Source organism: Prionailurus bengalensis, chromosome A3 (assembly GCF_016509475.1).
Source record: "Prionailurus bengalensis isolate Pbe53 chromosome A3, Fcat_Pben_1.1_paternal_pri, whole genome shotgun sequence".
Lineage (NCBI taxonomy): Eukaryota > Metazoa > Chordata > Mammalia > Carnivora > Felidae > Prionailurus > Prionailurus bengalensis.
Window position 1 is genome coordinate 100,390,716 of NC_057354.1, and position 26,804 is coordinate 100,417,519.

The 26,804-nt window shown below is 49.6% G+C and overlaps 3 protein-coding genes and 1 long non-coding RNA gene across 7 annotated transcripts; 3 read left to right on the forward strand and 1 right to left on the reverse strand.

Annotated features, from left to right (window-relative positions):
• The first annotated feature begins 1,005 nt into the window (after positions 1-1,005).
• Positions 1,006-13,184, forward strand: VAMP8 (vesicle associated membrane protein 8). Of its 3 annotated transcripts, none has more exons than XM_043603874.1 (3): positions 1,006-1,024; positions 11,329-11,487; positions 12,739-13,184. In XM_043603874.1, the coding sequence occupies exons 1-3, from the start codon at positions 1,022-1,024 to the stop codon at positions 12,880-12,882; spliced, it is 306 nt and encodes a 101-aa protein (XP_043459809.1). In that variant the 5' UTR covers positions 1,006-1,021; the 3' UTR covers positions 12,883-13,184. The 3 variants fall into 3 exon arrangements, with proteins under 3 accessions (XP_043459809.1, XP_043459808.1, XP_043459807.1); XM_043603873.1 differs by lacking the exon at positions 1,006-1,024 and adding an exon at positions 8,545-9,961; XM_043603872.1 differs by lacking the exon at positions 1,006-1,024 and adding an exon at positions 10,235-10,947.
• Positions 13,185-14,920: 1,736 nt separating this feature from the next.
• On the forward strand, positions 14,921-22,040 carry VAMP5 (vesicle associated membrane protein 5). 2 transcript variants are annotated; one of them, XM_043603870.1, is made up of 3 exons: positions 14,921-15,217; positions 20,975-21,112; positions 21,579-22,040. In XM_043603870.1, exons 1-3 carry the CDS (start codon positions 14,957-14,959, stop codon positions 21,786-21,788), a joined length of 609 nt encoding a protein of 202 aa, XP_043459805.1. In that variant the 5' UTR covers positions 14,921-14,956; the 3' UTR covers positions 21,789-22,040. The 2 variants fall into 2 exon arrangements, with proteins under 2 accessions (XP_043459805.1, XP_043459804.1); XM_043603869.1 differs by lacking the exon at positions 14,921-15,217 and adding an exon at positions 17,444-18,416.
• On the reverse strand, positions 17,333-24,109 carry LOC122497118. Its single transcript, XR_006301030.1, has 3 exons — positions 23,804-24,109; positions 22,825-23,256; positions 17,333-17,449 (listed from the first exon to the last, which is right to left on the reverse strand). It is a non-coding gene; the product is annotated as an uncharacterized LOC122497118 (long non-coding RNA).
• Positions 24,110-24,226: 117 nt separating this feature from the next.
• On the forward strand, positions 24,227-26,082 carry RNF181 (ring finger protein 181). The gene is made up of 5 exons (XM_043603875.1): positions 24,227-24,369; positions 24,993-25,123; positions 25,303-25,412; positions 25,598-25,672; positions 25,940-26,082. Exons 1-5 carry the CDS (start codon positions 24,284-24,286, stop codon positions 25,997-25,999), a joined length of 462 nt encoding a protein of 153 aa, XP_043459810.1. The 5' UTR covers positions 24,227-24,283; the 3' UTR covers positions 26,000-26,082.
• The last annotated feature ends 722 nt before the right edge of the window (positions 26,083-26,804 follow it).

Here is a 26,804-nt window from a genome sequence, read left to right on the forward strand (position 1 = left end):
TTTTAAAGGTTAGTTGGATGTGGACTCTGAAACCAGATCAATGAACTTTTATGCTTTGTTACATTAAATCACGGTATATCTTATACTTTGAATGGACCTTTTACAAAATCATGCATTTAGTCATTTGGAAAACATTGTTTCACTGAGTTATGCTGCTCTTCCAAATTCAGAGTCTTTTAAATGTTGGGAAGCTGCCAAGCTCACAGTGGCAGATACAAGTTTTCCAAAACTTTAATTTTCACTTGAAAGCTCAAATTTTATCATTGGCAACAAATGCTGTCTATTGTTTTCCTTTAAGGAACAGTCACACTCCTTTCTTTTTTCAAAAACTATCTGCCAAATGTGCCAGTTGGAATAACCATAGTCGGGGCGCCTGGGTGGCGCAGTCGGTTAAGCGTCCGACTTCAGCCAGGTCACGATCTCCTGGTCCGTGAGTTCAAGCCCCGCGTCGGGCTCTGGGCTGATGGCTCAGAGCCTGGAGCCTGTTTCCGATTCTGTGTCTCCCTCTCTCTCTGCCCCTCCCCCGTTCATGCTCTGTCTCTCTCTGTCCCAAAAATAAATAAACGTTGGAATAACCATAGTCTGTCCAATATCCTCAAGTAAAATGATGTTTCATTTTTTTAAAAAGAAAGAAAAGGGGTGCCTGGGTGACTCAGTCAGTTAAGCGTCCCACTCTAGATCTCAACTCAGGTCATGATCTCCTGATTCGTGAGATTGAGTCCCACATTGGGCTCTGTGCTGACAGTGTGAAGCCTGCTTGAGATTCTCTCCCTCCCTCTCTGCCCCTCCCCCGTACATGCTTCCTCTCTGTCTCTCTGAAAATAAATAAATAAGCATGAAAAAAAAGTCTTAAAGAAAAAAAAAAACAAAGATACCCAACATCTTATTTTATTAGGGAATTGCAAATTAAAACAACGAGAGAATTATCAGAATGGTTGAAATCCAAAGCACCACCACCAACTAATGCTGGCGAAGACGTGGAACAACAGGAAGTCTACTTCATTGCTGATAGGAATGCAAAATGGTATATAGCCCCTTTGGAAAAACAGTTTAGAAGTTTCTTAACAAAACTAAACATGGTTTTACCATGTGATCCAGCAGTTGTGCTCCTTGGCATTTACCCAAATGAAAAGTTATGCCCACACAAAAGCTGTGCCCAAATGTAAAGCAGCATTATTCATAACTGCCCAAACTTGGAAGCAACCGAGATGTCCTTCAATAGGTGAGTGGATAAACAAACTGACACATCCATACAATGGAATATTCAGTGATACAATGAAATGAGCTACCAAGCCACAAAAGGACCTGGGGAACCTTAAATGCCTATCCCTAGGTGAAAGAAACCAATCTGAAAAGGCTATATATGGTATGACCCAAACTGATAACCCTGGAAAAGACAAAACTGGTTTTAAGGCAAAAGATATGTGGTTGCCAGGAACTGGGGGAAGGGAGGGAGAGATGACTAGGTGGAGCACATGGGGTTTCTAGAGAAGTGAAACTATTCTGTATGATACTTTAATGGTATCATGGTACATACATGTCATTATACATTTGGCAAAACCCATAGAATGTGAACCCTAGTTAAACTGTGGGCTTTGTTAATAATAGTGTATTGATATTAGCTCATCAATTGTAACAAATATACCACACTAATGCAAGATGTTAATAATGGGAGAAAAATGGGAGAGGGCTAAGAGGTGTATGGGAGTTGTCACATTTTAACTACACAAGTGGTTTTTCTTAGAACAACTGTGAGACGGCCATCATCCTTGGGTATGCAAGGCGCTGTGTGCGTATTTCCCATTTCTTCACCCAAAATAGTAAAGGATGTGTACCCCAGTGCCAAGCATTAATAAAATTAATAATTTATACTGCTTCAGGGTGCCTGGGTGACTTAGTTGGTTAAGCATCCAACTCTTGATTTAGGCTCAGGTCGTGATCTCATGGTTCATGGGTTCAACCCCACCACGTCAGGCTCTGCGCTGACAGTGTGAAGCCTGCTTGGGATTATCTTCTCTCCCTCTCTCTCTGCCCTTCCCCTGCTTGTGTGTGCATTCTCTCTCAAAATAAATTAAAAAAAAAAATGTGTACTGCTTCACTAGGGATGTCCTTAATTGAAAATGGCATTATTTGAAAATGCAAGTGCACAGCAGGGAAGAATACAATGACTACTACAATTTGGTGTCTCATTCCTGCTAAGTTGCCAACAATTTTATTACCCATGGTTGCTTTTGTATCATCAGTGCAAATTGCTTTTGTATCAGTGCAAATGGCAACATAATTAAAAGGACAAATAATGGATCCATATTATTACAAAGGTAGTTTTGTCCTTGAAGACCCCAGGGTTTTGTGGACCATGTGTTGAGAACAATTATCCTAAAGGGAAGGAATGTCAGAAATAGATGTAAAAGTAGGGATTACTAGGGACAGATGTGTTTGGCAGGTAGAATCACTGGGCTAACTGTTCCTGCGGCTGACGGTCTGGCCCACTTCTAGGTTATCCTAACAGACAGGGTAGGCCAAGTCACTTTGGAAGCCATTGATCTATTTATAGGGGGGAATCACTTAATCTGCTGTCAGCCCCAGTCCAAATGAATTTGGTGTGGGTTGGAAAGTTTGGGCTAGCTCTTCTAAGACCACTCAAATTAGATGGTTCCATTAAATTCAGCAATTATGATCTGTTATGTGACAAGAACTGTACAGGTTACAGAGAAAGAAACAAATTAGTAAGCTGTGGCCTCTGTCCTCTTCCTTGAAGGACAAGGAAACATAATAATAAAAGAATATAGAAATAATAGGATAATAACAGAATATATAAAATTCTGTGTATTTTTTAAAGTTTATTTATTTTGAGAGAGAGAGAGTACGTGCACATGTGGGGGGGAGGGGGCAGAGAGAGGGAGAGAGAATACCAAGCAGACTCCATGCTGTCAGCACAGAGCCTAATGCGGGCTTGATCCCACGAACTGTGAGATCATGACATGAGCCAAAATCATAAGTCAGATGCGTAACATACTGAGCCACCCAGGCACCCCTATAAAGTCCTAAGTATTAAGTGGGGTTTAAAGTACTGTGGGAAAAACAGACACATAGACCAATGGAATAGAATAGAAACCCCAGAACTAGACCCACAAACGTATGGCCAACTCATCTTTGACAAAGCAGGAAAGAACATCCAATGGAAAAAAGACAGCCTCTTTAACAAATGGTGCTGGGAGAACTGGACAGCAACATGCAGAAGGTTGAAACTAGACCACTTTCTCACACCATTCACAAAAATAAACTCAAAGTAGATAAAGGACCTAAATGTGAGACAGGAAACCATCAAAACCTTAGAGGAGAAAGCAGGAAAAGACCTCTCTGACCTCAGCCGTAGCAATCTCTTACTCGACACATCCCCAAAGGCAAGGGAATTAAAAGCAAAAGTGAATTACTGGGACCTTATGAAGATAAAAAGCTTCTTCACAGCAAAGGAAACAACCAACAAAACTAAAAGGCAACCAACGGAATGGGAAAAGATATTTGCAAATGACATATCGGACAAAGGGCTAGTATCTAAAATCTATAAAGAGCTCACCAAGCTCCACACCAGAAAAACAAATAACCCCGTGAAGAAATGGGCAGAAAACATGAATAGACACTTCTCTAAAGAAGACATCCGGATGGCCAACAGGCACATGAAAAGATGTTCAGCGTCACTCCTTATCAGGGAAATACAAATCAAAACCACACTCAGGTATCACCTCACGCCAGTCAGAGTGGCCAAAATGAACAAATCAGGAGACTATAGATGCTGGAGAGGATGTGGAGAAATGGGAACCCTCTTGCACTGTTGGTGGGAATGCAAATTGGTGCAGCCGCTCTGGAAAGCAGTGTGGAGGTTCCTCAGAAAATTAAAAATAGACCTACCCTATGACCCAGCAATAGCACTGCTAGGAATTTATCCAAGGGATACAGGAGTACTGATGCATAGGGCCACTTGTACCCCAATGTTCATAGCAGCACTCTCAACAATAGCCAAATTATGGAAAGAGCCTAAATGTCCATCAACTGATGAATGGATAAAGAAATTGTGGTTTATATACACAATGGAATATTACGTGGCAATGAGAAAAAATGAAATATGGCCTTTTGTAGCAACGTGGATGGAACTGGAGAGTGTGATGCTAAGTGAAATAAGCCATACAGAGAAAGACAGATACCATATGGTTTCACTCTTATGTGGATCCTGAGAAACTTAACAGGAATCCATGGGGGAGGGGAAGGGAAAAAAAAAAAAAGAGGTTAGAGTGGGAGAGAGCCAAAGCATAAGAGACTGTTAAAAACTGAGAACAAACTGAGGGTTGATGGGGGGTGGGAGAGAGGGGAGGGTGGGTGATGGGTATTGAGGAGGGCACCTTTTGGGATGAGCACTGGGTGTTGTATGGAAACCAATTGGTCAATAAATTTCATATATATAAAAAACAAAACAAAACAAATTATGATTATTATAAAATATGGTTTACACCACTAAAAAAAAATAAATAAAGTACTGTGGGAGCATTGAGGAGGAAATGAATTATGACTGGAGAACTCAGGAAAGTTTTCTGAAAACGTGAGCTGGACTTTGAAGGATGAGTATAATTTTGAGAGAAAAGAGGGAAATCAAAAGTTCTTAGTAGTCTTGGGTGAACGAAGAGCCTTCTGGGTAAGAGAAGTACAGCTAATAAATGAGCTGTGGTAACTCAGTACCTCTCCACCCCATGATTTTAACTTGTTTTCGTTGAAGGGGTTGATTTCCAGTTTATCCTTTCAGGACCAGTATACAAAGACCCATGCCAGTTAGCATTCATTTATCCATAAAATGGCCCAAAATCCAGGAAAGAGATTTCTTCATGGATCTTTTCTAATAAAAATTATCTTTTTATATGCACTGGAGACAAAGAAGCCCTCTTTCAGATCTCTTGATTCAGTACCCCAAACATTAAATGAGTGCCTACTATGGTTATGGCATATATTATTTTCTACAAGGGTACCAAAGTGAAGACATAGCCCCTATCTTCATAGAAGATCAGAAGAGGAAGAAGTTAACTTCAATGGGGAAATCTTGAATGCTTCACGCAAGCAATGTCTTAAATATGAATAGACTTAGTGATGAGTGAAGCAGGATATTTGCTCATCATAAGAAAAGTCTGCTTGAACAAAGATATAAAAGGAGATGGTGTGGGGGCTCCTGGGTGGCTCAGTCAGTTGGGCGTCCGACTTTCTGCTTAGATCATGATCTCACAGTTTGTGGGTTTGAGCCCCATGTCGGGCTCTGTGCTGACAGCTGAGAGACTAGAGCCTGCTTCAGATTCTGTGTCTCCCTCTCTCTCTGCCCCTTCCCCACTCGCACTCTGTCTCTGTCTCTCTCAAAAATAAATAAACAAAAAAAAAGTTTAGAAAAGGGGGGATGGTGTGTTTGAGGAAGCACATATAATTTGGTATGATTGAGGGGAGTGGGAGGTGAGTCTCATGGGAGATAAGCTTTGAAAACCAGGTTAAAAAGAATCTTGGGATGCCAAACCGGGAACTTGGGGCTTTACTCTGGGGACCAGGTGGAGCATACTCAAATCTGTGCTTGGGAAGATAGCAAGCAGCCCTATGAGGAATGGATGGGAAAAGAAGGGTCAGTTTGGAGGTGGATGGAATTGTCCAGAGAGGAGATAATACTGGTGTTACCTAGGAAGCAGGAGCTGGTGTGGAAAGGAGAGAGTGGATAGAGAGATGTGACCAAGATAGAATCAAGACTTAGTGATGTCCCATTGTGGATCTAGGATGGTTTAGGGATCCCTAGCTTGGGAAACTGGGGGTTTCCCAAGAATGGGAGTACTACTACCCAGCAGGAGGAATACGGGGAAAAGATAAAGGGCTTGCTTTGACTGTCAGAGGTGTCTGTGGAGAGGGCATTGGAGACACGGTAGTAGCAATTGAAAGCAAGGTCAGGGCTGGAGATACAGATTTGGGGATCATCCAGAAATGGCTGCTACAACCATAAAGCGTTGCACTTCCCTAGAGAGACCAGGGTTTCAGCCTTAGAATTATTGACATTTTGGTCCATGTAATTCTTTGTTGTGAGAGAGCTGTAGGAAATTTGGCACCCTTGGCCTCTACCCGCTGGATGCCAGTAGACATCCCCTCAGTTGCAACAACCCAAAATGTCTCCAGATGTTGTCAAATGTCCCTTGGAGGGCAAAATCAACCTCATAGAGGACTATTACTCCAGGAGAGTGCAGAGTCGGAAGTGAAGATGGCCAAGGGCAGAACCTTCTGCTTCTAAGGTCACAGTCAGAAAGGAAGAAGGCACATTAGAAGCAATGGGGGGGGAGGTGACTGTGTCACAGATGGGGTGGCCAGCAGTGTAACAGTCGACAAAAGGATTTGGAGACAAAAGAGGCCTTGGCAGTCGTGAGAGCTTTATGATCCCTCAGGAAGCAATTCCAGTTGTGCCTCCTGAATGTGCCTTTCCTTACTTTCTAGCCTTTCCCCAGAGAGGGAGTAAACTGCCCACTTGGGCCATAAGTAAGAAGACTGGGACAGATGTCAGTGTACCCCCAAAGTTTGCCTGGTTGCAGGCAATAGGTAACAGTGTGTTAACTATTCCTCTTCCACTATTTTCTCATTCTACTTTCTCCATTAGTTTCTTTTTTCATTCATAAAGTGGTTTAGTAGAAATATAGAAATATATATCCATACCGTTTAATCCAAATAATAACCCTGCAAAGCACCTTCATTCTTCTTCCCATTTTGCAGATGAAGAAACTGAAGCTCCCAGAGGGAAGTGGCTTGCCCAAGACTCTACAGCCAAGGAGTAGGAGAGCTGATACCCAAATCTTCTGATCACATAGGGACTGAGAATATTCTTCATCACACCGTGATTGCTTCTTTGACTGCCACTCCTACCACCTAGCATTTTTCTTTTCAGAGTGACTGATATTCCATCTCTCCTGGGATAGAGCCTTCCTTAACTGTAAGGGAATCGATGACTTGTTTCTCTTCTTGCACCCTGCCCATATTATCATTTCTTTTTCCTTTCTTTTTCTTTTCTTTTCTTCTCAAGTAAGCTCTAGGCCCAATGTGGGGCTTTAACTCATGACCTCAAGATCAAGAGGCACATGCTCTTCTGACTGAGCCAGCCAGGCACCCCCATCCGCATAGTACCATTTCTGCTCATTGTGCATTGTTTGGTGCCTTACTGAATGTCTCATCTTGTGAGGGCATTAGCAAGTGGTCTTCTGCCCAAGGGTAACATTGTGATGTTTGCACAGTGAGGTGAGGCCAAGCCTGCAGGGATTCTGCACGGTGAAGACAAGGTGGAACAGGTTGCAGTCCCAACTCTGGGCCCTAGAGAATCTCCCTAATGGCTGCTGGATCTAGGCCAAGGGTCAGCTCCCTCGGGGACATCGATGTATATCCAAGGCTGGCAGTGGCATGCTAGACCCCAGTAACTCCTCAACTACTGTCACCTTGATTTCCACCCTGGAAATCCTCCTTCATTTCTTTCTGCTCTTCTCAGACATTCTACTCTGGCCCTTTGTTTCTTGGCACCTTTCATGTTCCCCTATCCACCATTGCCTTAGCATTTGGACATTTTTTTTTTTTTTTTGAGAGAGAGAGGGCGCCAGTGAGCTAGGGACACACAGAGAGAATCCTGTGAGGGGCAAAGAGAGAGGAAGAGAGACACAGAGAAGGGGGACTGACCCAAAGCAGGGCTCCAGCTCACCCGAAGTGAAGCTCGTGCTCATCTGAGGTGGGACTAGAACTGATGAACCATGAGATCCTGACCTGAGCCTAAGTCAGATGCTTAAGCAACTGAGCCATCCAGGCTCCCTGGCATTCTTAATAATAGTAATCACAATAGCCACCATTTACTGAGGGTTTTTTCAGTGCCGGGCACAGACAGTGAGGTAACTGAGGCTTAGAGATGTCACATAAGTCTATCTAAGGTCACACAAATATTAAGGTATGGATCAGCATGTCTAATAGTAAAAGAAAAGAAACAGGTGAAATTAATTTTATCAATTTTTAAAATTTAATTCAATATACTACAACATTATTTCAACATGTCATCAGTATGTAAAATGACTAGTGAGATATTTACATTCTTTTTTGCATAACAACTCTTTGAAATACAGAGTGTACTTTATTTACTCTTACATCACTTCTCAGTTCATTCTAATTTGTTTAAATTTTTTGTTTTGAGAGAGAGAGTAGGGGAGGGGCAGAGAGAGAGAGACAGAGAGAGACAGAGAATCTGAAATAGACTCCGCACTATCAGGGCTTTGCCTGAGGATGTGGGGCTTGAATACAAGAGCCATGAGATCATGATCTGAGCCAAAGTCAACCACTGAGCCTCCCAGGGGCCCCTCACTTCTCAGTTCAGATTAGCCATAGTTCAAGTACTATGTTCACAGTATACAGTACATAGTACTATGTGCACATGAGGTCAGTGGCTACTGTACTGGACAGCACAAGTACAGATCAAGGATTCTGACCCACCTCCACTTGATCACTTTATAGCTTTTTTTTTTTTTTTTTAATGTTATTTATTTTTGAGACAGAGAGAGATGGAACATGAACGGGGGAGGGGCAGAGAGAGCGGGAGACACAGAATCTGAAGCAGGCTCCGGGCTCCAAGCTGTCAGCACAGAGCCCCACGCGGGGCTTGAACTCACTAATGGTCAGATCATGACCTGAGCCGAAGTTGGATGCTGAACCTACTGAGCCACCCAGGCGCCTCTACTTTATAGCTTTTCTAAGGATGGTGAAAGCAGGCTGGTACTGTCCATCGAAATTCAGGTTTGCAAAATATAATAATATCTAAATTGGGATAAGATTTCATTATGAAGTAGAATAAAGTGTCTCAAAACTGAGGTCCAAAATTTGTTAAATCCTTTGAAAAAGCATGTGTTAGAGAAGCTGACATTTCCCTCTTAGAACTGATACTTCTGGGATGGGACAGGAATGTTTGTTCCCTTTTGCGTGACCCTGTTATTGTTCTGTCTTCATAAATACCATCCAGGAAGACTGGATTTTCTCTGGCCTGGAGCCAGGTGGTGGAAAAATCCTTTGCCCTGGGGCCCTTCTCTGGTCCATAAGGCAGGCATCTGACCATTTCTGACTCGGCTCACCAACCCCTCATGGTGGCTCCTGAAGGGATTGTTGAACTCTGGGAGGAAAGAAGGGGTTGGTTAGCCATCATTTCCTGGTTATAACAGTGGATAGGTCTTTGTTCTGGACACTTTGCCAGGCACACTGCATGTGCTATCCTTTTATACCTCCCCACCATCCTCTGACATCATCATTAGCACCTGCAAAACCCAGAGAGGTGAAGAGGTTCATTCAGGGTCACACAGCTAATAACCCAGAGCTTTCTGACACCACAGCCAAAGATCACAGCATTCCAGACTTTGGAGGTTTTAATACTTTCTGACCACCCATAAACATGGGAACAAGGGTTGCCGGCAAGAAATTTTCATATCTGTGTTCTGTTTCTATGTTAATTAGCCCTGGCAGGGTGCTTAGGGTTGATTTCAGTCTGTAAGTTTTGGGGTCAGATATTCAGGACATTAAAAAAAAGAGAGAGAGAGAGAGAGAGAGAGAGCGAGCTTCCCTTTGTATATCGGGAGGTCCAGCGTCAGGAAACCTAGGAGGGCTGCTTGATCTTTCTTTTCTTGTTCCTGATGAGTTAGAAGACCTTTGGTGTCCGGGAGCCCTGTTGCTTTAAGCCTAAGCCCTGGTTTGGGAGGAGACTGGGAGGGCAATGGAGGGTGCCCGCCTACCTGGGGGAACCTGCCGGAGGTGAGGCTGGAACCGCTCTGGATGCGAGGTGGGCGGGGGCAGGCTGAAAGTTGGAGCAAGCAGGAAGTGAGCCGAGGGCCGCCCGGGAGGAAACAGACTAGGCGAGTTTGCCGCTGACAGGCCTGAGCCGCTTGGAGACATGGTGAGCGAGCTGGAAACCAGGAAGGGGCTGATTCAAAGACCGGCCAGAGTGGGCTGGGGGCTGGGGATCAGGAGAGCGCGGCGGCAAAGTCGGAGGGCTGGGCCAGGGCTGACTGGCCTTTCTCCTTTGACAACTTGACTGCAAAAAGTTCGGAGCTGCCTGGGCGGGTGTTCCTGCTTCTTCTCTACTCCCTCCCCTGACCTCTGTGCAGGCCTGGAGCAGGGTTTCGGTGGGGGTGGGGGATCCGAATTCCAGGCGAGGAGCTGCTGAGAGGCCTTTCATCTCCTCCTCCAGCCCTCCAGCCGCCGGGTGTTGTGACACCCCTGGGCAGCACCTCTGAAGTTCTCAGGGAGGATTCCAGCCCAGCGGCAGACAGCCCCCCCCCCCCCCCCCCCCCCCCCCCGCCCTCGCGCCTCCCGCCTGCCTTTCACTTTAGCCCTAACCCCAGGAATCTGTCTCTCTGCCGGGTCTGAGGAATCAGCCCCCTCTCCATAAACGTGAGGAAGAGAACTAAGGGTTTGTAAAAGAACCAGAAGTTGGATTTCTGTGATAACCCATTTAGTTTGGACCCACGGCTCCTGGCCTGTTTCAAGAGGTCTAGTGGGTCAGGGTGGGAGGAGCTTAATAATGGTTTTCCCTCCTTGTTCAAAAACCTTATCATCAGCCAGGGCAGACTGGCCCTCCATTTCCCCCAACACCCAGGCTGCTGTTTTTATTTAATATCTGCTTAAGCAGGCAGTCGTGGCTTGGTGCCTGCGCATGGTGCTGTGTGGTGGGGAAAGCAGAAGTTTGTGGCGCAATGACTGTCCCTCATGGGGCCTGGTGAGGGACTTAGAGCCTGGTTGCTGTTGCTCTGGGTCACAGCAGTTAGGCTGGAGGCCTGGGACCCGAACTGCTCTCCAGCTACTCTCTTGCAGGGAAGGGGGGGTGTGCTAGCTGAGGGTGTTCTGCTGCCCAGCACACATATTTGTAACAAGGACCCTTTGGTAAGTAATGGTTTAGGGTTTCTACTTTGTAAGATGCCTGCTCAGCAGTTCCCTCTAACCCAATCAGAGGAGCAAGGAAACAGTGGAGAGGGATTTAGTGCTGTGTTTCTTTTCCTCATCAGGGGCCCTGAGAACCTGAAAAGAAATTTGATCCAGTGTGTCTAGCATCAGCACTCAACTTCTGAGACTCAAAAATGCGTTTATTTTTTGATTACATGAGTAATACATGAAAGCATTCTTTTTGTAAACAGTTCAAACATTAAAAAAAAAAAAAAAAAAAAAAGCTAAAGTCCATCTTAGGCCTTCTCCTCCTCCGGCCTCTGAGGCTGAGTCTCAGTTCCTCCACTGCTTGACCTAATTAACCCCTGTGTTGCTGCCCAGGAGGAGGCCAGTGGAGGTGGAGGAAATGATCGTGTACGGAACCTGCAGAGTGAGGTGGAAGGAGTCAAGAATATCATGACCCAGAATGTGGAGCGGATCCTGGCCCGAGGAGAAAACCTGGACCATCTCCGCAACAAGACAGAGGATCTGGAAGCCACAGTGAGATGGGGAGCCCACTGGGGGTAGAGGAAGAGAGGGGAGGGTAGGATTGTTGAGGTTTGGGGGTTGGTGGTGTTGGGGGCAAAATGAATAGGAGGAAAGTCTGCCTTTTCACTTGTTTTGGGAATTGATGAGCGAGTCCCCAGTTCTGATTCTGCTCTATTCCACTGATTGGGACTGGGATCCAAGGAAGGGGTCCAAAGACTGAGGAGGGTGGATGAGGCTGACTGTTGGAGGTATTTTCTGAGACAGACGACCCCGGTCAGGCCTTGCATTCTTAGGCTTCTCTCCCATGAAACTGATTTTTCTCTTTGAAGGCTTCCCTTGACAATCATTTGGACCTGACCTCCCCAGGGCAAAAATATTGGCTCTGGAAAATCCTCCTAGGGCCTTTGGCCTTCTCTGGGAGTTATTTGGCAGGGGGTAGAAAACTGCTGGAGTTTTGCTGAGTCTGCTTTCAAAAGAAGCTGGGAAGAGCAGTGAAATTCTTTGATCAAAGGGTCCTCTGCTAACTGAAGGCTAGAATAATATCTCCCACACATCTTGCTAGACCTCATTCCTCTCTCTCTCCAGCCAGGGGCTGAAGCCAGCTGCTCAGGGAGGGAGTAACTCTAACAAAGTAACTCCAATAAAGGCTGGAGCCTAAGGTTCCACATCCACAGGGAGAGACTGGCCGTGGCTTTCTGAGTCCTGTGTGTAATCTTGGGTATAGGTCCTTTGTCTCCTGTCTCCCTGGGACTTAGTGTTTCTTTCCATAGCCTAATCAGGGGAGCATGGCCCAGAGAAACTTAATTTCTGCAACTTGAGTTGAGGAGAAAGAGCAGTTTCTGTCACCTCCAACCTCCATGCTGCCCTAGCCCACCCTCCAGCCTCAGTAGTCCCCGTGGGGTGAGGGGTCATGCATCCAGGGAGATGTGACCATCTGGAGCTTGCACCCCTTGGCCCCAGTGTGTGCCCTCCCAAGGCGGATCGTGCAGACAGTATCGCACCCCTGGGTGTGAGCATAGGTGCTTCAAGGTGCATGATGGTGCAGGGTAAGAAGAGAAGGGGGAAAGGAGGGGGCCAAAGGGAGTCCAAGAACTCTAAATTTGAACGTGGCCCACCAGACTGTCATGAAGGCAGGAGGACAGAACATTTTTTGTCTAACAGTCTGTTATTCCAACTGATCACTTAAGTATTTAGATGTACGGCGTGTGGGCCTCTGTTCCAGTGGGAGGATGCACTGGTTCACTCTGCCTTATCCCCCAACAGTCGGAGCACTTCAAGACCACGTCACAGAAGGTGGCTCGGAAGTTCTGGTGGAAGAACGTGAAGATGATTGTCCTCATCTGTGTGATTGTTTTTATCATCATCCTCCTCATCGTGCTCTTTGCCACCCATGCCATCCCAACTTAGGGAGCCCCTCCCCTGCCCCCTGTCCTCCTCTTCAGGGAAGCCCTCCATAGTGGGTGCCAAGAAGGGCCCTCTCTCCCATCCTCAGCAGGAAATGCTGCTCTGTCCTCCCGCCCCTCATTCTGAGGCCCCGCTGCCATACTGTCTGGCCCAGGGAGCACCTTGGTCCCCTGGAAGGAGAGAGCCGCACCATGGCTGCATTTCATGGGCTCTCAGAGTTGGTTGGAGAGACACCCAGAAGGCCCAGCGTGTGGCTGGGAAACTGATGGTGGCCAGTGGGCAATAAAGACCTTTCAGTATCCCTACATATGTGAGGTAATTTCTCCCCTTCCATTTTGCCTTTGGCCCTTCTATTTCTTTTCCCCCTGGGCACGCCTTCTGGCTGAGATTCTCGTATTTGAGGTCCAAGTTGTTGGAGGGGTAGAGAGTGTATATTTGGAGAAGAAAGATGGAACCTCCTCATTCTTCTCTATTATCCACAGGTCTCAAGAACCAGAATTTTCTGAGGGTCTCAGCAAATGGAAAATTCAAAATCATTTTAGGGTGGTGTGCAAGACTCCTAAGTGTCCATCTTGGGTCTTGCCACGTCCCTTTGTTACTTTTCTGCAGGAAGTGTTAGCCGAGACAGCCTGAGGGCCTCCTACCTCTCCTGTCATTGCCATCTCTCTTCTGTGGCCCTGTTGCAGTTGAGTGAGGGGTTGGAGGAACCGGGCGCTTTTCCTTCTCTTTGGTTCTTCAAAGTTTTTTTTTTTTTTTTTTTTAAGTAATCTCTACAACCCATCATGGGGCTTATCCTCACAACCCTGAGATCAAGAGTCTCATGCTCTTCCGACTAAGCCAGCTGGGTGCCCCTGGTTCTACAAAGTTCTGTTTGTCTTTTGTCTGCCCCTGCCCCTTTGGGACTTAGCAGGGCCTCTGGGTCTCAGCTGAGGGGGCGAGCATCTCTCCCCATGTCTCGTGGTTGGGCCCAGTCAGTGTCATAGGACAGGGCCTATGGCCCTCCTTCCCCTCCATGTACAATGGGCCTCTTTGTCTTTGGGCTTCCCTCCTCCCCACCAGGTTCCACCTCATTGCCACTCTTTCTCTTGGTTTGGGGAAAGGGTTCTTGTCATCTCTGTCCCTATTTCTCCCCTGGGCTTTCCAGTATTAAAAAAAAAAACAAAAAAACAAAAAAAAAAAACACCTGTTTTGGGGAGGGGGTGTAGAAGGAACAGGTTTGGGAGACAGAATCTGGGACTCCTACTGGCAAGTCCTGAAATCATACTCTGAAAGCCAGGGAGGAAAAAGAAAAAAGAAAAAAAAAAAAAAAAAAAGCCCTCTGGGCTATCTTTGTCCTCCTAGGTCAGACTACAACCATCCTCTCTCCTCAGGCCACTCCTGGACTCAAGGTCCACAGAACTGGGGTGAAACCTCTTCCCTGGGACCCAGAGTGCCCAGGGTGGGGATGAGGGCTGTGCTCACAGGGGCTCAACCCAAGGAGGGAAGCCCTCAACCTCCTTCCTCAAGAGCAGCCACAGTTGTGTTGGGGGTGGCAGGGGGTGGGGTGGAGAACAGGTGGCTGTGACTTGTTTGCAGCAGTGAGAGGAGAGGGCGAGAACGGGTAGAGTCAGGAAGGCTCTGGAGGGGTGGCCTCGCCCATCTTCCGATGGAGGAGCAGGGTCATATGAGGGCAGGGCTGCAGCTGCCCTTGTGGTGAAGAGGGAAATACAGAAAAGCCAGAACTAGCACCTTCTTCATGGGGGTCCGTTTTCTTTTTTAAGCCAGGCGCCATTCACACAACATACAGTGTATACGTGTACGTACAATTGTAACACACAGCGGTGCCGTTTCAAAGTAGACAATTCAGTGGTAGGTAGTGCATTCACAATGTTGATTGTGAATAAACTTTCTTTCGTTCCAAAACTTTCTTGCGGAGTCGGTTTTTGGGTACCGGTGGCATGCATTCACCGAGGTGGCAGAGACCCCGCCTGGCTGGCGGTCCGCGTCGTCTCTAGCACAGCGCCATCGCCGTGGCACTGGGACGGTTGCTTGTTGCGGGCGATGCCTGTCTCCAGAGCCCACTTCACTGGGCCCCCCGATGTGTGGGGGTGCCGAGCGCAGAACGAGCCCCCGGCTGCTCAGGCGCAGGCGCCCGGTTCCGGGGGCTGGGGAGCCAGGCGAAGCTGGGCCGGACGCCTGCAGCTTTCGCTTTTCGTTGGCCCGGGTGCGGGCTCGGGGCAGGCGCGCCCCCCGCCCCCGCGGCCGCGGCCCCGCCCCTCCGCTTCCTCCCGGGTGTGTGGCACCGCGGCCGCTCGGCGACAGAGGAGCGGGAGCCGGCCCAGCGGCGGCAGCAGCGATGGTGAGGGCCCCGGGCGGGGCGGAGCCGACCGCGCAGGGAGGCAATGGGCGACGTGTGGGTGGGAGGCCGGAGTCTGAAGTCCGAGGTGGGAGGCGACCTCCGGGATCCGCGCCGGTCCCCTGGTGAGGTGGCCACCGCCAGGAGCAGGATGGGGGCCAGAGCCTCCACTCGGGGCGCGCGGGCTGGGGAGAGAAAGTTTGGCCGCCTTGGAGCAGTGAGCGCGACTCGGGCTCCCCCCTTCCCTGAGCCTCGCGGTTACGGAGTCAGACTCCAGGCCGAGATCCTGGTCGTGGCCACTTACCCGCTGGCTCTGTGAGCCCGGGCAAGTCACTTAACCTTCCTGAGCCTCCTTTTCCGCATCTGTGAAGTGGGGTCAGCAATACCCGCCTTGCCGGTCCTTGTGAGGTTAAGGGAGATCCAATGGCAGAGCCCTGCCTGGCACTCAGAACCTTCTCCTGAGAAGTGGTAGGTAATGTGATGACCTCTTCAGCCTTTCCTGGAGCTGTGAAGAGCCAAGTGTGGCCTGGGAGTTGGAAACCTGAGCAGATGGGCTGCCAGAGGCTCTGCCAGCCCCATGGCAGGGTGTTGGAGGGCACACTCCTTCCTCTGGGGAAAGATCAAGGGAGATGTTTACCATGAAAGTTCCACTGAAGTTACCAGAGTGTGGCACAGGCCTGACTCCTAACCTCTGCCTAGGGACACATTCTGGAGGTGAGTCATCCCCCACTCCTGCTGCAGACTCTGGCCTGTGTCCCCACTTGCCAGCTATGAGGCAAAGGTGTCAGGAACAGGTGGTGCCAGTTGCTTCCTCTGTCCCCTGGACTCCTGGGAAGATGGGCTGGGCAGGAAGCAGGCTCGGTGCTTTAAGATTCTGCCCTGGAGAAGCTGGCAGAGGTGTGATGGATGTGGCCTGGCTGGGGGTTATGATGCCTGGATGGCCTCATCTCTAGGGAACTGGAGGCAGGAAGAGGAAGTGGGGCAGGAAGGTTGCACTGAGCTCTAAGGCCACGCCAGGAAACTGAGGGAGGCTCCAAGAATGGGACAGAGCTCGGAGCCCACTTCCTAGCATGCAGGGCAAGGGATCAGCCAGGGCTAGGGGTGGGCTTCCAGTTGGCCTCTAGCACTTGGGGAGAAGAGGAAACTCCTGAAATGAAGTCTGAGGCCAGGATAATTTACTGAGGGGTACTGGAAAACTCTGGCACTCTCATAGGCTCACCTGAGGCAAATAGTGAATCAGAGCCCAGGGAAGGTACATTGACCTTTCTCCCCTACCCGTCTCCTAGCCCCATCCCTCTGTTTCTTTCAGTCTTGCCCCTTTCTCTGCCCCCAGCGCTTTCCCTTCCTTCTTCCCCCCCCCTTCCCTCCTTGGTCTTTCTTCCTTGTCCTCCTCTGATTCATTCAATCAACAAGTATTTCTTGGGCATTTCTTCTGTGCCAGTCACGGTGGCAGGTATAGGTGATAGAGCAGGAACAAAGAGTGATGGGAAAGATGACAACTGAATGGGTAAGAGCTTGAATTCATTCATCTTCTAGATGGTCCTCTCGTATGCACTGTCCAGTGAATGTGGGTTTTGAACCATGGGCTTCCCTCGTGTGCGCACCAGTGGAACTGGCAGCATCAGAAGGTCTGGGGAGTCTTTACCTAGCCAGCTAAAGTACTTGACCTCCCTGTACTTGCATTCACTTTAGCACAGTGGTTAAGAATGTGATTCTTGGAGTTTACAGTGTATTGGTTCAACTCCCAGATCGTCTACTTACTGCCTCTGTGACCTTGGACAGATGGTTTAACCCCTCTGAGCCTCAGTTTCTTATAAAACTGGGATAACAGCATGCCTTCAGTGGGTTGTGAGGATTAAATAAGATAAGGAGGGGGCGCCTGGGTGGCGCAGTCGGTTAAGCGTCCGACTTCAGCCAGGTCACGATCTCGCGGTCCGTGAGTTCGAGCCCCGCGTCGGGCTCTGGGCTGATGGCTCGGAGCCTGGAGCCTGTTTCCGATTCTGTGTCTCCCTCTCTCTCTGCCCCTCCCCCGTTCATGCTCTGTCTCTCTCTGTCCCAAAAATAAATAAATTAATTAAAAAAAATTTTTTTTAAATAAGATAAGGAGGACAAATAGCAGGCAGTGCTTAGCTCTGTGTCCATTGAATGGTGGCCGTTATTACTGTCAGGATGTACAGCCTTCTCAGCAGCCTGTAGTGCTTGATGGAAATACTCAATGCAGGTTATCAAAGGCCCCTGTAAAGATAGAGACAATTAAGCACACAGGTTTGCAATAAGGAAGAACTTGCTTGGCCGTGTATTTTGTAAAAATATCTAAGAGGTTTTAATGATCACACATATTGTGTAGTTCTTGAGATCTGACTGCTAAGAAAAAAACATCAGTGAGGGAAGATTGGGCTCCATTAATGACAATAGCTCTTGTTTATTGAGCACTTAGTATGCGACAGGTATTGTGACAAGCACTTTGTTCGTAACATGTCACGGGCCCTAGCTAACATTATGATAGCTATTATTCTTGTCACCACTTTACGGATGAGGCAGTGGAGGATCAGAAAGGTCATGTAGTGGACGAGTGGCAGAGGCAAGATTTGAAGGAACCCAGGGCTGCAATGCTGAGCCCTCGTTCTTAACTCTCAGCTCAGGTAAGTGCTGACCTAGGAAGGAGCTGATACACCCCTTTGCTGCCCCAGTCCTCTGACTAGAACAACGGTGACAGCTGGAATAGGGGTTCTTGGGCACTAGCCAAGAAAGAAAGGAGACGGGAGAGTTACGACAGGGAGGTTTGGGAAAGCTTTGTTTTCAGAGGCACCTACGGTATTTGGCCTGGAGAAACCGGAGATGTTTGAGGGTTGAAGGCAGGATATTCTGTACAGAGGGCTAACGGTCTATCAAGAACATTTCCTGTGTAACTGCCACCCCCTGTCTACCAACCATGCTGATACTCCCCCTCCACTGCACAGCCTCAGCCCTGCAGACCCCAAGCAGGGCTGGCAAGTGCCCCTCCCACCCATCCTTCCTCTCTATGCTCTTTGCTCCCCACTACCTGGCAACCCCACACCCCTGCTGGTGGCATTTGTCCACCTCTTCTGGCTGTTCTCTCTGCCTGGGAGTTTTCTCACTGCCGTCTACCACCAATAGAGAAATTATTCTGAAGACCCTCTCCAGTGTCCCCCACTTGGCTCGGAAGTCTACACTAGGTCGTGTTCTGTTCCTCCAAGTGACTGTCCCCTTCTTGACTTTTACCGCGTGTATTCTCTGGCCCCACCCTGCCCCCCTCCACCCTTACCCTCTGCATGGTGTGTCTTTGCCTGAATGCCCCAACTCCACCCCATCCTGTAAGGGCTCATCCACCCGGTCTGTCTCAGTTCACAGGAATCCACTCTCTGAGGGAGGCTCCAACACTGGGTATGTGTATCTCACAGCACAGCCCTTCACTCTTCTCTCATGATGTCCTATATGTCTCTTTCCCTCAGTCTATAGTGGGCTTCTTAAGAACAGGCACAGTTCATTCAGAAATTTTTTTCCGCGTGTCCACTGTGTGCCAGGCACTATGTTGAGTTCACTGTGGCAGGTGTAGTGTGGCCCTGCCCTCTGGTCCCTTACCTCCTTCCACATTCTGTGGTTATTTCTCACTGTGCCAGTAGGGACCTATGCATACAGTGTCCTTTTTCTGCTAGTTGAGAGAGGACCCAGGAGGGCCAGGGACTTGAGCCCGGGGCCTCTGTGTTCCCTGGAGCGAATGTGTTCTTTTAGGCCTGGTCCCACCTTGGCTCCGGACAGGCCTGGCTTCGCAGTGGGGGGAGGAGGCTGCAGATTGCAGCAGGAAGCACAGCCAACTCTCTTGGAGAATGTGACCCAATGTCACCCCACGTTGGAGAATAAGAGAATAATAGCTGGAGTTTTCAGAGTAGAAACACAGTCATATTCAGCATCCCACCAACCTCTAGCAGTGATTGTCATTCCGGATCTTTGTCCATTCTCAAGTTTTTGCCTTGGGCTGTTACGAATGGGGGGATGCCTTGGGCCATGTGAATGCGAACTATGTGAGCTTGTTGACTAACGTGGTAGTAATAAGAGTGGTGATGATTACTGGGGAAAAGTTAGCGATGGGGGCAGCTTCCCTGCTCTCTGCATTATTGCTTTGTTCCCCAGTTTCTGCTCCCCCAGCCTGTGAGTGCACCCCTCTGTCATAGTTTGCCTGCCCCCTCTCCAAGCAGGTTGCTTTTCTAAGCTCATGGGTAAATATTGACCTACTTGGGTTTCAGATGCCTGCCCCATGAAACTCCTGCTGGGCTAGATAAACACACTGGGAAAACATCTCTTGAGACTAAGAGCTGCTCTTGGATAGGCTACAATGCGATGACCTGCTCAATGAGTCCTTGCAATGGTCAGCACTGTGCTGGCCCCCCCAGGCCACCAGGATGGGGGGCAGACAGAGGTAGCCCTTCCCCCTGGGGCCTGTGGTCTAGCTGGGAAGATAGGACTCATGTACTGGGAATGCTTGCAGGTTGTGTGCAAGACAGCTGCAAGGATCCTGAATGCGGATTCTTGCCTGAGTAGGAGTGGCTCTCCGTGAACACCGGATCCCTCCCCTTTCTCTGGTTTTAAGTGGAATTCAGTCAAGTGCCAAAATGTCTGCTGCAGACAATGGGCAATATGGTCTGGCAGGAAAGGGAGCTTGGCTAGTGCTCTGTGGGGAGGAGATGAGAACAGGGACGGGCTGTGGGGGAACTAGGCTGGGAGAAGGGAGTTGCTGTGGTTTGTTAATCTGCTGGTGTTCATCTCCCTGACATGTCCCTGGACCTGCTCCTGGACTTCCAGCTTTTACTGGGGCCTCCTGCCCTAGATCTCACTCAGTTGCGTGTGTCCAAAGCCCAGTCCCTTTCTTGCTTGTGATGCATGCTCTCTTCCTCTCTCCTGTTCTCTCAGCCCCCCCGCCACCTCCCCACTTGAACCCTGCATCTGCCTTCCTCTGAAATTACCTGGGTTCTTCTGTCTGGTGTGGTTGCTGCCCAAGCTGAGAAGTCTAAGAGTAGGTCTCATCTCTGTGAGTTGGACCCTAGTGAAGACAGTGGGTGGCTGGAAGGCTAAGGCCAAAGGCCAGGGAGGCTGAGGTTCCCAGGCAGACAGGGAATCAGTTTTGAGCACTGATACGGGAGCAGGGTCATCCCTGGAGGCAGAAGTGGCCTGACCAGTCAGAGGGAGGGTTGATCTTCCCAGTTTGTTTCTCTGTGTGTGTCTGTGGGGTTAGGCAGAACCTATGATGTGTGGTGGTCTGAAGTGACCTTCCTAGCCCCGTGGGGGTAGATCTCCTCCCCGTCTGGCTTCTAGCCATGTAGCTTGGTGCCCTCTTCTTTGGTGCTTCCTTAGGCCAGTAGGAAGCCACAGGGCAGGTACACATTGGGGAGAGGCCATCCTAGAGCGGGTGAGCAAAGTACCTGCTTTGTGGGAGGGTGAGATTCTGGGAGGTTTCCATCCTGAGGCATCTTAGAGGATGCTGAGATGCTGAAAGCCAAGGCTGACCTAGGACTGCCTTGATGGGCAAGGAGAAGAAGCTGTGAGAGCAGGGACAAGCCACACACACTCAGGAGACTGGTCCTTCCCTCTGTACATATCATACCCTATCCATGTAAGATATAAGATGCTGTTACCCTATCCATACATCATCTCCACCCCACACACAGTGGGGGCAAGGAGGCCGCTAGGTCTCAGGATCAGGTGGGGGCCTCCTGCAGTTCTGACCTTGGGCTTGGCGCCCAGGCAGGGAAAGAGTTGGAACGGTGCCAGCGGCAGGCGGACGAGGTGACGGAAATCATGCTCAACAACTTCGACAAGGTCCTGGAGCGCGATGGAAAACTGGCAGAGCTGGAGCAACGTTCTGACCAACTCCTGGACATGGTGTGAGGCCTGGGGAAGCAGGGATGGGGGAGGGACAGGCCAGAAGGGATCCTCAGAGAGAAAGTTCTCAGGCCGTGCTCAGGGTCTCCTTGGTGGGGTCTGAGGCTTGCCTGTGGGGCAGTGTGAGGCCTGTGAGTTTGTTGAGGCACCTTTAGCCTAGATATGCTCCAGGTAGGCCTCATGAAGTAAGAAGTCCTTCGTATGGAGCTGTGGAGCTTTGTAAAGGGCTGGTATTGTTAACTGGGGGTGAGTCTGTAGGGCTGTGAGTCAAGGGCTACACCAGTGTCTGAGACCAAGAGTCAGGCTGGGAGGATTCCAGGGCAGGCTATGTGGAGAAGGGGAGCAGACAGGCTGGGAAGATGCAGAAGGAGACTAGGCCCTTCCGGGGAGGTGAGGTTGGGAGACCGTGGCCCTGGATCTCTAGGGGAACCACTAACTCCCACCCTATGTCTGGCGATGTCCACAGAGCTCAGCCTTCAGCAAGACAACCAAGACCCTGGCCCAGAAGAAGAGCTGGGAGAACATCCGATGCCGGATCTACTTGGGGCTGGTGGTGGGTGGCGGCCTGCTCGTCATCCTGATTGTGCTCCTGGCCATCTTTCTCCCACAGAGCAGTGAGGGCAGCAGTGCCCCACAGGCCCAGGACGCAGGCGCTGCCTCAGGGCCTGGGGACTGACCCAGCTGGGCCTGAGGAGAGGCCGATGGCCATACTGGCTGGTTCTGGTCTCCAGAGAACCCTGGTGTTTGCTCCCACCTGAGCCACCCAACTGAGTGCTGAAGAGCATCCCTGATGTGTGCACCTTTGCATCTCCTATCACGCCACAGACTGGCCCTTGAGGGCAGCCTGCTGCACTGGCCATGCCAGGCCAGCCCCACCTGGAGCTCAGTAAAAGCTGCTGTTTGGTTAAAAGCTGCTGTTTGGCTAAAAGCTGGAGTGTCTGTGTGTGTGTATGTCTGAAGCTCTGCAGGTTGCCTACACTCCTGGGGTCGCTTAGAAAGTCTACCGTCCAAGGGACTTTATCCCTGGGAGATGGCCCCTCTCCTTTCCCTTCCATACTTGATTCAGCCCTACCCAGACAGATCCTTCTGGAATGCAGGTGGAAAGACAGAGTGGTTCTCAAACCTGACCCTTCAACCAGCACCCTCTGAGCCTGTTTCCCTAGGAATGAAATCTATTATTTTTCTGATGTCTTGAGGATACTCAGTATAGGACTCCAGGAGAAGAAAGTACTTCAAAGATGTTTATATGACAAGGCTCTCACCTTTGGATAGGCTTTTCCCTCTCTGAACCCCACCCCCCTCCCCAGCTCAATTTCTCTATGTTCTTCCTCAAGCTTGACACCTGATTACAGATGAGGCAGACAGCAGTGAAAAAGGGAAGAGCTTCAAAGGTGCAGCAGTGCGCAGTCACAAGGGATGGCCTAGGGTTTGCCCTGTAGGAAAGGATTTGGCCTTTTCAGAGCTCCATGGCCACACAGGGCCAAGCAGGCAGTGCCTTCAGGGTCACAGGAAAGATGATGAAAGAGTAAAGGCCATGGAAGAAGGAAAGAAGGTCCTACCAAGACTGAGGAAGCTGGGCAATCTCTGCCTGGCTACTTGACTGCCTCTCAAGCTCAAGTGTGGGTGGAAGGAAAATTCAGGGTCAAGTATGTAACAGAAGCAGTTCCTTGTTAGGCAGAGTGAGGACTACTGACAGAGATATAAGAACAAACCTGAGAGTTGTGTGGAGCTTTACCCATCACAGGGCTTGTTACTTCTACTGGGCTCATTACCATCTTCTTTTCCTGAGAAAGATGGAGAAAAACACTTGGCCCTGCAGTTGGTCAGCAAAACCACTTAGAGGCCACGTGAATTTGGGCAAGCCACTTCCGGGACTTGGGTTTTACATATGTAAAAAGGGACATACTTAACTCCCAGAACAATCATGAGGATTATTTATACAGAGTGTAAAACATCCATCAATGTAATGGTTCTAGATGCCAAATAAATGGTAGCTATCATCCAAATCATTTAGTGCAGTAGTCCTCAGCCCAGCCTCACAGTAGGAATCACCTGTAGAGGGGCGGCTGGCTGGCTCAGTCAGTACAGCATGCGACTCTTGATCTCATGGTTGTCTGAGTTCAAGCCCCATGATGGTGTGCAGCCTACTTAAAACAAACAAACAAACAAATTAATAAATAGAATCCCCTGTAGAACTTCTAAAAACACCACCCCTAGGCCTCAATCAGTACCAGAGCTAAGATTTAAACCCAAGTTTGTGGGATGCCTGGGCACACACGTTAGCCACTGCCCTACACAGCCGCCTTATGGGGCCTAGATCTGTTAAGTCAGAATCTTTGAGGGTATCTGTCGCAGGGTTATTTTCTCTTAAAGCTGCAACCCCTCATTCTCCCTCCAGGATATTCATGGGTAGCCAGGGATGCAAACCACCTTTTGAATCCAAGCCAATGATTTTACAGAAGCTAGGGGAGAAGTTGAACAACGGGCTGAAGGTCACACACATAGTCCCATGAGCCGGTAAAGTCCCAGATTTCCCGGCAGGGATCTTTCCTCTTTCGGTTGGGAAGTTTTGCTTTGCTCTTTATTGGGCCTAATAGAGAAGAAATGAACAGGAAATTTTTGTTTTGTGGGTATGGGAGGAATCAGGCGCCAACTCCTGAACCAACTAGAGTGCAGGAGGTGCAGAAGTACCTGGCGGGGCCGGACAGAGCAGCGGGAAACGCGGTGATTCCAGGTTCGCAGTACCCTCAGCCCCTAGGCCAGCGCCTCCCTTTCTCGGAGGGCCTTTAACACCTGTGCGTCCTAACCTCGCTGAACCGCAGAGCGGACTCAGGACCCCCTACAGCCTCGACACTTCCCTTTTCACCGCTCTGTGGCCGCGAATTACGCGACACTCCCACGTACCTACCCCAGGTTAGGAGTTCAAAACAGACGTTTCCGGACCAGCCCCAGATCCTGCCATTGGCTTTAGCCTTTGGTCACCTGACTTACTCGAGCCAACGAGAGGCGGCAGAATTAATACTTCCGCTTTCAGTGCGGCAAACGAGCCTCTGTTCCCGCCTTTCGGGTGCTCTGATTGGTCTTCCTCTCTCAGCTCGGCAATTTATTGGCCAGTGCCACGGGGCCGCAGTCCAGCGGGGTTCGAGGGCTGTGTGAGACAGCACCGCTGCGATGGCGTCCTATTTCGATGAACACGACTGCGAGCCGTTGGATTCCGAGCAGCAGGCCCGAACCAATATGCTGCTGGAGCTCGCAAGGTGGGTACGCGATGCTGGGAGGTGGGGGCGCAGGCAGCAGGTTTCTGGGCTGGGGCTGGCTGGAGAAGGCTGATTATATAGGGCCTCCATTCTGAGGAGGAAGGATGAGTAATCTGGAGAGTTAGTCCAGAGACGAGATTCGAGGGAGATCAATAATTTGGATCATCCATAGACGGGCCGGGCAAAGAGATTGTGGGAAAGACTGTAACTGGAGAGTAGGGGGAGTAGGGAGCGGGAAGGCAGCCGGTTGTAGCAGGTGAGGGAGAATATGGGTGATGGGGGTAAGGGAAGGGCCGTGTGGGTGTGAGTAGGTGCATTAGTTAGGAACACCAAGCACGGCAGCCAGCGCTGCCACTGGGAATCTGGCTTTACCAGGTCATTCCTACATAGCCTGAGTAACTTCTAAGCCTGTTGCCTCATGTGTAAAATGGGACTAAACTGCTTGCATGCCTGGGGTTGTCTTATAGCAGCTGTAAACCACTTCCCACTGTGCTTTTTATCTAGTGAGCACTTCTGCAGGGTACTAGCTGCAGGGCATTTATTTGCTATAATGCCTAGTGGGCTGTTGGAGCATAGAGAAAGTATGGTTTTCTGTGGTTCTGACCATGCGCCGTTCTTCCCAGGTCACTTTTCAATAGGATGGACTTTGAAGACTTGGGGTTGGTAGTAGATTGGGAACATCACCTGCCTCCACCTGCTGCCAAAGCTGTGGTTGAGAACCTTCCTAGGAGAGTCATCAGGGGCTCTCAGGCCGGTGAGAACACTAATTCTTTCCACTGTTTGGGGCAGGTTTGTCAGACCCACTCCCTCCCAAGCTAGACTGGTCTGGCCCTTCAGTTTTCCAGGTCAGGTTGGGGCAAGAATGTCCTTGAAGAGTGGGAGCTGGGAGGTAGGGCCTGTAGCGGCTCTCCTGATCAGCACTCCCTCCTAAAGAGCTCAAGTGCCCCGTGTGTCTTTTGGAATTTGAGGAGGAGGAGACTGCCATTGAGATGCCTTGCCATCACCTCTTCCATTCCAGCTGCATTCTGCCCTGGCTAAGCAAGGTACTACTTCCTTTTTCTCAGCCCTCACTTGCCCTGGGCCCAGTTCTCAAGCCTCTCAAGTTCTGTTTATGAACTGTTAGGGGATCAGAAAAGGGAGAGGGGTAGGGGTGGGTATTGGGAGCAGGGGACGAATATTAACTTATGAATACCAGACTTGGGCTGGAACACTGTCCTCCTTTCCTCAGACAAATTCCTGCCCCTTGTGCCGCCATGAGCTGCCCACTGATGATGACACTTACGAGGAACATAGACGAGATAAGGTAGGGGCTGGTGGTAAGTGGAGAGGGTGGTAATGGGGCCCCCCAGTCGCTGTCCTTTTGTTCTCATTTCCTACCTTAGCAGGTCTGGGTAGGCCTCAGGGTCCTTGGCTCTTGTCGTCTTCCTGGTGACTCTGGTGAGGGGCAAGAGCCTTGGCAATGCACATGCTAGGAGCCTGAAAACAGTGATAGCTCCATGATAGCTGTCCCATTGCTCCACCCACAGGCCTTCACATATGGCTCATGCCCATTGTGCTCTCTTTCCTTCAGGCTCGCAAGCAGCAGCAAAAGCACCGACTTGAGAACCTCCACGGAGCCATGTACACATGAGGTGCCTGGGGCTGAGTACCAGTCCTCCACATCTTTCTCTTGCACCTCAAATCCTCATTAAAATTTTCTTTACCCACCCTGCACTGCATTGCTCACAAGCCTGGGCAGGGGTTCCGTACCCTCCATGAGGTCCCTACTGCTGTTGGGGAAGGTGGTCCTGAACCGCAGAAAGCACCAGGCTGTGTGTCCCTTCCTGTTAAGTGTACACACTGCTCAGTCCGGCCTGAGAAGTGGAGCCCAGGTCAAAAACCTGGCTAGTAGAGGGGCACCTGGGTGGCGCAGTCGATTAAGTGTCCGACTTCAGCCAGGTCATGATCTCGCGGTCTGGGAGTTCGAGCCCCGCGTCAGGCTCTGGGCTGATGGCTCAGAGCCTGGAGCCTGTTTCCGATTCTGTGTCTCCCTCTCTCTCTGCCCCTCCCCCGTTCATGCTCTGTCTCTCTCTGTCCCAAAAATAAATAAACATTGAAAAAAAAAATTTAAAAAAAAAAAAAAAAAAAAAAAAAAAAAAAAAAAAAAAAAAAAAAACCTGGCTAGTAGATCAGCCAGGGCTTGGGCCTGTGCATTCATTGTTGGAAAGCAAAATGTGTCAGGGTCTGGCATCCAATAGTTACTTACAGATGGTAAAGAAAAAAAAGAGAGCCTACATCTCTCTCCCCTGCAATTTTTAGTAAGTCTTGGAATCCCACAGGCTTTCTTTAGCTTCATTGTGAAAACTGCTCCTATCAGTTTGAAGTTGCTCCGTGGATTCCCTCCGCCCCCACCTCTGCCCCACCCCAGTATTACCTACTGAGGAAGCAAACTTCAA